Genomic DNA, 10,917 nt, shown 5'->3' with positions numbered 1-10,917 from the left:
AAGTGAGTGCCTTTAATTAGGATAAAGCAAGAGTTTATTATAGTTTTTGGTTATCCACTTTTACTTTCATTAACCTTTTTTTCTTCTTTTACATTTAGAAAGAGTAACCTGCTTTAGAATAGTCCCTTTTAATTACAGAAGCTGCTGATGGAGTTAACTTCTGCAGAAATTCTTCCTTAAGTCAAAGCAAAAAAAGCGGGGAGAGGGTGGGGGGAAGGAAGGGAAAAAGATTCTCAGGGAACTACAGCCCACTCGTTTCTGTTTCTTAGAGACAGAACTGACCTAAAGATGCCCCCTTTGCGATGACTTCTGGGATAGAGCAGTACTCTGACTAGGCCCCCGCTGCCTCATGGGGGCCTTAGGCAAGTAGAGGAGAGGCCTGACACACACACAGACACACACACACACACACACACACACACACACACACAAACACACACAGCCTTTCAAACCTAGGGCCTGGAATGCCATCCCAAGAGGCTTTAGAAAAGGGCACAGGACCCTTGGCCTCCCACCTCAGGGTCAAAGTACCAGCTCCTCCTCTCCCTAGTAGGGAATGGAGGGTTAGATGGAGGCGGCCAGAGAAGAGGGATGTTGGGTGCTGGGGAGAGAGTTAACATCCACGTTGGTGGGCGCACTGCCTGGGGTGTTACCAGCGAAGACTACGAAGGCCCCAAGCTCGAATCAGAAGGCCCTCTGGATGTGCTAGTGGAGGTGCTTGGGTGTGGCTGTAAGAGATGGGACAGAGAGTAAGCAGCAAGGTCAAGAGGGACCGGGGACTCACGGGAGGGTTGAAGGGTCCAGGCTCAGGGTAGAACTTGGTAAATCCAGACAAGGAGCTCATGGAGAAGGGGAGGGGAGACTGGAAACCATGAAAGATCCCCCACCGCAGCCTCAGAAAGGAGAGACTGAGAAATAAGTTCTCGGTCTCCAGGTCGGTTGGAGTCGTTTCGGAGTGCCAGACCATCCCCCAAAAGACACTCCTTGGAATAAGCCTCAGCAAAGGCAAGCCAGGAGGTCGAAGGACTTCCCAGGTGACTCGGTGTAGAGTTCGCAAAGCCTATCCTCCCTGTAACCGGGTGCCAAGCAGCCTCGAGCCTGCTCCCCAGCCCACCTGCCAACAAAAGGCGCCCTCCGACTGCAACCCAGCCCTCCACACACAGTACCCCCCTTTCCCGAAGTCATAAGAGAAAGAGAGTGCATCACTGTTGAAACAGTGGGCGCACACGAGCCCTAAAGCTAGAGAAAAGCTGAACGGGGCTGGGGGCGGGGTGCATGGGTGGAGGGGCGGGGAGGCGGGCTCCGGCTGCGCCACGCTGTCGAGTCTTCCCTCCCTCCTTCTCTGCCCCCTCCGATCCCGCTGGAGCCCTCCACCCTACAGGTGGCCTACAGGGCACAGGTGAGACAGGACTGGACAGCTCCTGCTTTGATCGCTGGGTTCCCGATCCCTCTCTAGCTGCTCAGCTGCCCGGAGATCTGCAAATTCTGCCCATGTCGGGGCTGCAGAGCACTCCGACGTGTCCCATAGTGTTTCCAAACTTGGAAAGGGCGGGGGAGGGCGGGAGGATGGGGAGGGCGGAGGTATGCAGACAGCGAGTCAGAGTTTCCCCTTGAAAGCCTCAAAAGTGTCCACGTCCTCAAAAAGAATGGAACCAATTTAAGAAGCCAGCCCCGTGGCCACGTCCCTTCCCCCATTCGCTCCCTCCTCTGCGCCCCCGCAGGCTCCTCCCAGCTGTGGCTGCCCGGGCCCCCAGCCCCAGCCCTCCCATTGGTGGAGGCCCTTTTGGAGGCACCCTCGGGCCAGGGAAACTTTTGCCGTATAAATAGGGCAGATCCGGGCTTTATTATTTTAGCACCACGGCAGCAGGAGGTTTCGGCTAAGTTGGAGGTACTGGCCACGACTGCATGCCCGCGCCCGCCAGGTGATACCTCCGCCGGTGACCCAGGGGCTCTGCGACACAAGGAGTCTGCATGTCTAAGTGCTAGACATGCTCAGCTTTGTGGACACGCGGACTCTGTTGCTGCTTGCAGTAACCTCATGCCTAGCAACATGCCAATGTAAGTGCCTTCAGCTTGTTTGGGGGAGACTGGGTAGAGAGGTTAGATGGGAGGGCACCCTGCCCTGAAAAGGAAAACCTGCAACCTGAATTCAGGTACACTTGGAGGGCAGACTCTCAGGCATGTGGGAAAACGCCGGAATTGATAAGAAACATGGAAATTACTTTAAAAAATGAAAACATAAAAGCCTTGCCAAAAGTTAGGGAACTTTTCCTCTAAGTTCAGAGTGAGACAGTTAACTCGATCTGGCACCTCAGCTTAGTAACCCCCCAAAGGGAGCTGAAGGTCTTTTCCCTAAGGATGAGATATTAACGACCAATGTGGTGGGAGAAGTCAAGGGCCTCCACCCCACAGGCCCCATAACCGCACTGATGTCCACCTTGTAAAACTTGAGGCCTGCGTTAGAAAGCCCTTCAATTGAGGAATCTAAAACTCACCTCCTAAGAGCGTTTATCTTGTGGGCATTGTAAGGCTTGTCCAGAGGAGGAGGAGGATGACGATGATGATATGATGATGGTTATAAGGCGCCCTCTGGAGGAAGGAAAATGAAAGTACAGGGGACAGGGCCTTAAGCAAATGGAATCCCAATTAAAGCTTCTACGGGTTTATACAGATTAATGATCAGCATTAAGGTTGGAGCCTTTCCCAGTGGCTAGTCAGTGAACCCTGGAAAGAAGAATGGATGCTACTTGGAATGGGTACATTCTGAAAAGTAATATAAGTGTCTCAATTCACTTTCTAGTCATGGAAATGGTAACATTTTTTAACTCAAATCTGCTCTAAATTTTGTTTGAGCCTGAGAATTACCCCTTTGACATGTTCCCAGTGATAATCAACCGTTATGAACTCAGCAAGTTGAGAAATATCAACATTGACATGAGACTCAAGAGACCGGGGTTTTTCCCATGACTCTGACACCAATTTGCTGCGTGACTTTCGGCAAGTCAAACGGCCTTTTCTAAAATGTGAGACAGAGATTAAAAGGACGCCAAGGCCACTTTCCAGCTCTAGGTTCTATGGCCAGACTTTCATGTCAAGAGAGAATGAAGAAGATCAGTCCGTTTTCATCTTGAAAATGGCTGCCAAAGTACTAGACAAAGATATTGACTAGATGGGGGATGGTATTGTCTGACCACACCCAGTACTCCAAAAAGTTGTTCCGCCCACATAGCACGGTGTCTACCAACGCATAATTTCTAATGCATTTGTGTGCGTGTGTGTGTGTGTGTCTGTTCCCCCTTCATTCACTTTTAGTATACATACTGTGGATACTAAGGAGTAATTGCAGTGAACAAATTCACATTACCGAGTTCATATTTTTAATGAGATCTGAGAGTGGGAGGAAAGAGTCGGCTCCTAGAGAATAAAATGAAGGCAGACTTAGGGAAATTTGAAGGTACAAATGCAACTTACCTTCTGATCAACAGCCAACCACAGTCTGGAATAAATGTTATCAAACACACATTCTTCAAAATGGTCCATGTCTGAGTAATTAAAAGGCAAATTTCCAAAATCATAAGGACTTCCGTTAATCAAGTCAGGCATAATTATTCTTCCTACTGATAGACACAATGAAGTAAACATATCATTCTTGTAATTTAACAGTAATTCTCATAAATTGCCCTTAAATGTCAGCGCTGGATGTGGTCCACCCTCCTGAATTGTGACTGTTGCAACAGATGTTCTCACTTCAGATAACGCACTTCTTGGCCACCTAATTAAAGCAATTTTAGGGGTGATTCATCCTATTGCAAGCTTGGCCACACTTGTATCCTGTATTAACCTATAATTTTTATACCATAGGAGAGGAATTCACTCTTTAAGGACTTATAACAATTATGGCAAAAGGGGGGATAGTACTTTTGTTTATTTTTTCTATCATTTTTCAAGATCTTTAATCCACAGTTTTTCCATTTGTACAAAACTATTTCTCTGAGACAAAAATGATACATATTGGTAAAATGATCTTACCTAATTTAAGTGAACTAATTTAAAGCAAAATTCAGATGTCTGAATTAATCCATTTTCATAGTTAATAATGTGCAAATTAGACCTTTTGAAAAAGGATATTAAGAATGGCACAAACTCAGTGAAGTACTAAGTAACTTCAATGTTTTATAAAAGAGTAAGTCAGCTTCAATATTTTATAAAAAACAAATTCAATATAGAATTTTAAGGTAACATACTTTCCTAAATTTTACATTTTTTAGATATTTAGGTATTAAAAATGATCTAAATCATAAATTATTTCCTCATCAATCTACTAGTCTTACATTCAGCGATTCATCTGTGCACTTTACCAGCTCAATTGCTAAGCATTCAAAATATCCTTCAGACACATTAATATTTCACAGCATTTATAAAATAGTAAATAATTAACAATTTAATTCAAAATATATTTACATTTTAATATTGCAAACAAATCACCCTGCTGATCCCTGCCATACTTCTGACCTGCATAATTTCCAAGTCATTAAAATATTCTTAATAAAAAACATAACTGGTACTTTAGGTAACTCAATTCTATAATCTTGTTTCTCTATTTGCTAATTATTGCTATTGATCCATGAAGTGATACTAATAATTGTTTCCTACTTTTTCTTTTTTTTTTCTACAGCTTTACAAGAGGTGAGTAAAACTTTTTTTAGAATTTTTAAAAATACTTTGATTCCCTTGGCTACAGTGATGTCTTCTCTTGGAAGGGAAGAAGTTACATTAATATGGATCATCCTAGATTCCCAAGAAAATTGTGAAGAATTATGATAGTCAAAACCTTTCTGGCTGCCTTAGAAAGTACCCACCCAATTTTCCAAAATAGGCGGGGCTACTGAATAAGACTAGGTTTATAAAATACTCATAAGAAATATAGAGTAAATAATCAAATAGAAGCTTGAGTTTTAGGATCAGCTTCTATGAAGCAGAAGATTTCACTGAGCTAGAGAATCTTTTCACTCCTTTGGAATCATTTGCAAAAGCATTTATTGTTAACACATTCTTAGCTCATGAATTGAATTTGAGGCATAAGTACAGGTACGTATTGCTATGTATTTTTTGTTCTGTAGGTACATATTTTTATTTGACATGTTGGTAAAATTTTAAATTGTAGTTTGAAATATTAAACTAAGATAATAGTAAATGCATAATGTAATGAATTGTGAAGGTATATTTGTATACTACACCAAAATGGAAGCTGTTTTTAAATATATATATACAATTTTCTTCATAATAATCTTTGATTTATTCTTTTCTAGGAAACTGTAAGAAAGGTAAGAGTACACTACTTCTCTATAAATATCTAAAATTATCAGGGATAACATAATTTAACTAAATTCATAGTAGACTATAGAAGGAAAATATCAAAATTTTGCTCATATGAATATGCATTAGCTAAAGCATAAAATAAAGTAGCTTTGATGTTTAAGATAACAAAGTTTAATTATCTTCCAGAGTCATCTGTAATTACGTTTATGTGATGCAAACTGGTGATTTACATACAAAAGGAAAAAAAAGACTTGTTTTTATTCTGGAGATGGAAGGCATATTATGTTAATTATAGGTAGTAAAAAAAGTTTATTTTAAAGGGCTTTGACTATATAAACGTGCTGCTAAAAATGTAACAAAATGGTCATTTCATCTACAGTTATCATCTTATTCAAAATGCTACACATAGTATTGACCTAATAGTGAAGACTATAGCAGCTTCCAATCCCCCAACTGAAAAAAAATTACATATAATTATAATTAAAATATATACTTTTATCTGTTGCATTGCTTCAATTTTTTATGTGCTATCTAATAACATTGTAGTTAGATCAGTCTTACCAACTAATTATTATCAAGAACGATTTGCTTGTTCACTGGAAATTACTTCTTAGGCATTTTTTATTGTCCTGTTTGTATCTTTCCTGTAGGGCCCAGCTGGAGATAGAGGACCACGTGGAGAAAGGGTGTGTAATTTTTGAACTATAAAGAGCTTCGCCCCATATTTGAATAACTATACATTAGAAACTACAGGAACTGGCAATTTATAAGAATATTATGTATCCAGATAATTGTACACCCCTTTAAACAGGTAATGCACTGCAGAAGAAGTGAATGAGCATTATTATATGTGATCAATATTTGTTTTAGGTCAAAATTACCGTTAAAAAAGAAAAACTGTTACAGTCATATTCTTTGCATGGTCTACTTTCTTTGTAATTGACCCATCCAACACATGCATAATGAAAATATATCTACCTACCACCACAGTCCTCTTTTTAACATATTTCATTTGCTTTTGAAGTAAGATCCCTTAGGTAGCTTGGAAATAATAGTGAATTAGTAGTCAGTAACATGTTTCTCTGCTCAAATTCATACATGTACAAGTCAGGCTTACATTTTATTTGTGGCATTCTTAAATCTCCCTGCTATGCTTATTTGACATTTATAACTACGTGGTTTTGCATTATACAACACTTTTGCCAATACATGAATACCTATATCTTATATCTATTAGGAAGTGGAGACTTACATGTATTCTACTCAAACAATTTATTAGAAATAGAATTATATCAGTTAATTATTTTAACAACACAAGTAGTTAATGATGGTAAATCTGCAGGATTTTCTATCCTATGATAAAGTGACCTTATTAACTGTCATATCAGTTAATTCATTCACATGTAACATACCAAAACAATTGAATCAGTTTGTCACAGTCAGAGATCGGCAATAAAAATACAATGTAAGTCCTTGTGCACTGTTAAACATATGAAGCACGTGGAACCATACATTTTAGCTATAATTTTTATATTTGAATACTGGAGCTTCAGTATGAATTAATATTCAATGGCTGAGATAGTTCTTTAGGAAAACTTCCCTGTGATATCTTGAGAGTTATTAACCCTCTTTCTAAAATAGACTCATAAGTGAATTTCAATTAATGACAAGTATAGTATATTAAATTTCCACCCTACTTGCACATAGAAAGGTCTGAACAACTGATCTTACCACATGTAATTCTTAGGTTTCTACAGGGCCTGTCTAACCTGACCTTACTCACTTTTTACATAACAGGGTCCACCAGGCCCCCCAGGCAGAGATGGTGAAGATGGTCCCACAGGCCCTCCTGGTCCACCTGGTCCTCCTGGCCCCCCTGGTCTCGGTGGGGTAAGGTGTCTTAAGTATTGCTAACTTTTAGCTAACTTTAGTTGAAAGAAGGCTTATTGTGGAATTTATTTTTAGCAGTTAAGGGATAATTCTTCCATTTGAAAATTAGTATATTTTATTTCATTTATTTGGTTTCTTCACTCAAGATTCTGCTTTACCCATTCTCTTTGTGAGCCCTTGTCAATTACGGGACTGGTCTTTGTGTGCACTGAAGTTAGCTGTGGCCATCATTACCATTATTTAATTTGGAGATTTAATATCTTTTATCAGTAAGGCACAAATAAGAGGTGTTGCATTATTAAGGATTTTGATTAGATTGAACTACGTAAGTGAAATCCCTGATCTTAAGCAATTTTACAAACATCCTACGCTTTTTATTCTCCTTGACTTGAAGTCTGCTGAACCAACATTCAAAGCAGTTTTAGGTTTAATTTGCTTGAAACTAATTTGAGAAAAGTACATTTCCCTTTTTCATTAATATCTTCTTTTAGCTTTATGTCTTTAACAATGGTATGAGTGCCAAATGGCCTCACTGCAGGAAGGAAAACATATTTGCTTAATTGGTTAGCACTGTGAATCAGAAGCCTGATTCTAATACCCAACTGTATGCCAGTAAAATAAGACCTTTCTCCCCCAAAGATCCTATTATGATTGCTTATCTATGAATTGCATTAAAAAGCAGCTTCTTTGATAGAGCTACCACTATAAGAGAGATCTTTAAAAGTAAAGTTATTACTGTGAACTAGTTTTTAGAAGTTTTATCTTCCAAGGGGCATTTTAATTTTATTTTCCTCTACACTTGAAAACTCTTTATATCCTTCCTGAAACTCTAGCAAGAAAAAGATCTCTTAGTCATTTTGTGTAGCTCCAGTGGGGAAGGGCAACAGGTGAAAATGTGAAGATGTCCTCTTGAGCTCTAATTTATCAGGAGCCCTTAGCAACATTAAAAGTTTAGAAAGCTTCCCTTCCTCAGAGTAGAGGTAAAAGGTGGGAGTGGAGACACCGAGTTAGGGCAGAAGAAGGGCTCAAAAAATAAAGTAGGGAAGTTCTCCATTTCAAAGAGGTGTCGGCCAAGTTTTAAACGTACAGCTTTCCTGACTTTTTAGGAATTTAGTTCAATATAGAATTTTAAACTAATAATTATATCAAAAACATTGCCCTCTTTTAAATACCAACAGAAAAATATTTACAAGTAGAATGAGAAAATGAACTACATGCCTAGTAACTAAAAATATTTTTTATATATATAATTTTTTTTTTTTTTACTTCTCTAGAACTTTGCTGCTCAGTATGATGGAAAAGGAGTTGGACTTGGCCCTGGACCAATGGTATGCTTATCTGTTTATCTTAGCCAAAAAATTTGCTAAATAAATAATTCATTTTATGTCACATTTTACCACTCCAGTTATTTAGCTACCTAAGTTAACACTCAATATTTAGATTATACAAAAACAACTCTTTTTGTCTTCAAATTTATGAAAACATAAGTTAAGGAGTTCACTTTTCTTTACAAAAGTGCCTCATTAAGATAGAGCATATACTTATGTCCAAGAAATAATCTTTGGACATAGGAACCATAACTTGGGCAAATCAATTTAATTTAAAACAGTAATCACTCTGATTAATTTTTTTAATATTCTTTCACATTGCTTAGAATTTTAAGCAACACTTAGAGGCTAGAACTATTTGTTAAGTTCTCTGAACTTGTTGGAAAGGATCAACAAGTTCTAGTCCAGCTAATTCACTTTAAAATGGGAGAGTTTAAGCCCTTTTCTCAAGGTCATCCAGGTAACTAATGACATAACTAGAACTAGCTGCCAGGCAAGATGTCTAATATTTGATTACATCATGGTTTATGTACCTAGTCCTTGAATAAACCACTCATTTAGTCAACAGATATTAATCAGGTACCTTCAATGGGCCCTAAACTGTATTAGGAACTGGGAAAATTACAAGGAATATGACAGATTCTGATCCTTCCTCAAGGAGTTAACAATATAGAAAATGTTCCTTTTTCTGCATTTTGACAAAAAAAAAATCCTTTTTTAGTCTATTGATTGTAAATCAATATAGCATAGAGTATGAGTGAAAATCTAGCATTTATATCACTCAGTACAGATATTCAGCACCATACCCTATCAGTGGAGCACCGCTTAGAAACATTCCCTATATGATGATGATGATGATGATGATGATGACTATTAACAAATGAAGCTTCTAACAAGCATTAGAGAGAAGTTTGAAGGGAAAAATGCTAATATGAGCATGCAAAATGTATACTAGCATATATGAAATAGAGGGAAAAATTGCCAGAAGTCAAAGTGTTAGGTTGATTAAGCACTACAGAATTTAATGTATACACACACACGCAATTTAGCGATTTTAATTAATTGTTTCAAAACAAAGGTATTTATCTGCCCAAAGTCAACATGGTCTTTAAAATGCAAATTTTACCTGGGCAGTGCACTTAGTGCTCTATCTTCAAAAGAAGATGTTCTGCTGGAGCTAATGGCCCACAGTAAGCTAATATACTCTAAGGGTGAGATAATATTTTCTGTAAATTAAAACTCTCACTTGAGAAATAATGTACCTTTAATTGATGACTTCTAATTCCCTAATTTTTTTCTGGTAATTTAAAATGTTCATATCTGAAATGAAAAAGTAGAGTGTTTCTTTTGGCTTTGTTTATATTGGATATTTGAAATTAGCTGTTTCAGCTAATGCTGGACATTAGTCAGTTTTAAAGCAGTACCTATATCTCAAGAAGAAGCAAAGGGGTGGAAAGTAAAGAGCTACTAAATGTCATTTTTAAAAAGCCCACTAAGCTGGGAAAATTAATATGGATTTCAGATTCCCCTGTTTTTGGAACATCTGTCTTGGGGGCATAAAGCAGAGTATTTTACTTTGAAATATCAGTGAAATATAATTTAAGCTTGCACATCCACACACATGCACAGACATATGTAATCAACAGATATCTGTTTCACAAATAGGGAAGATAGGCAGCAATAAAGTATTAAAATAATTTCCATGTTGGAAAATCAATAACTATAAAACCCCACAGGGTTCTTCTCTGAATTAATGAGTAATCATACTGTCTCACAGCCTCCATGAAATACACTACATTTTATGTAAATGAAATTGTTGCAAATACATGAAAAAATAAATATAATTAGAAATTCATGATGTCGAAGAAAATTATTTTTTAATGTATGCCTAAAAAGCTATTGTGATCGAAAAGTGACAGTTTCTTTTAATGCCAGAACAATTTCTAAAACCAAATGAATAATTCTTATAATTAAAATGATGTACATTTTAGATAAAATCCATGTTATTTCACTCTAGGCATTAATACAGTAAGGTAGGTTTGACTGCAGAGTCCCGACGGCTGATGTCATGAACAAATTACTTGAGACTGGTACATGAAATATTTTCAGCATCATGAGGAACAGACCCTACGGATGAGCTTACACAAGCATTGATTACTGCAAAGAGGAGTCAAGAAAGTGTATTTAGCTTACAAACGAGTAACAGCCTGTTTTACCCTACTTTTGTGCTATGGAAACAACAAAGGGGAAAACAATCTTCCACGATTTGGGCCATATTTTCAACAATAATATCATATAATAGACTCTTTCAGAAGGCTGTTTCAATAATATTTTATTTTTCCTTCACCCCTCATTACATCCACTTTTGTTTGACATTTTC

General features: G+C 37.9%; 1 protein-coding gene across 1 annotated transcript in view; it reads left to right on the top strand.

Moving 5' to 3' along the window:
- Positions 1-1,770: 1,770 nt before the first annotated feature.
- COL1A2 (collagen type I alpha 2 chain) overlaps positions 1,771-10,917 on the top strand; it is a 35,797-nt gene continuing 26,650 nt past the window's right edge. The window contains exons 1-6 of the mRNA XM_032761039.2: positions 1,771-2,058; positions 4,676-4,686; positions 5,310-5,324; positions 5,970-6,005; positions 7,117-7,209; positions 8,484-8,537. Coding sequence (XP_032616930.1) covers positions 1,989-2,058; positions 4,676-4,686; positions 5,310-5,324; positions 5,970-6,005; positions 7,117-7,209; positions 8,484-8,537 — 279 coding nt within the window. The 5' untranslated portion in view covers positions 1,771-1,988. The remainder of the gene's footprint in view (positions 2,059-4,675; positions 4,687-5,309; positions 5,325-5,969; positions 6,006-7,116; positions 7,210-8,483; positions 8,538-10,917) is intronic.

Source organism: Hylobates moloch, unplaced genomic scaffold (assembly GCF_009828535.3).
Source record: "Hylobates moloch isolate HMO894 unplaced genomic scaffold, HMol_V3 SCAFFOLD_1, whole genome shotgun sequence".
Classification (NCBI taxonomy): domain Eukaryota; kingdom Metazoa; phylum Chordata; class Mammalia; order Primates; family Hylobatidae; genus Hylobates; species Hylobates moloch.
Note: the sequence above shows the minus strand (reverse complement) of the source record. Positions and strands in the feature narration are given on the sequence as shown.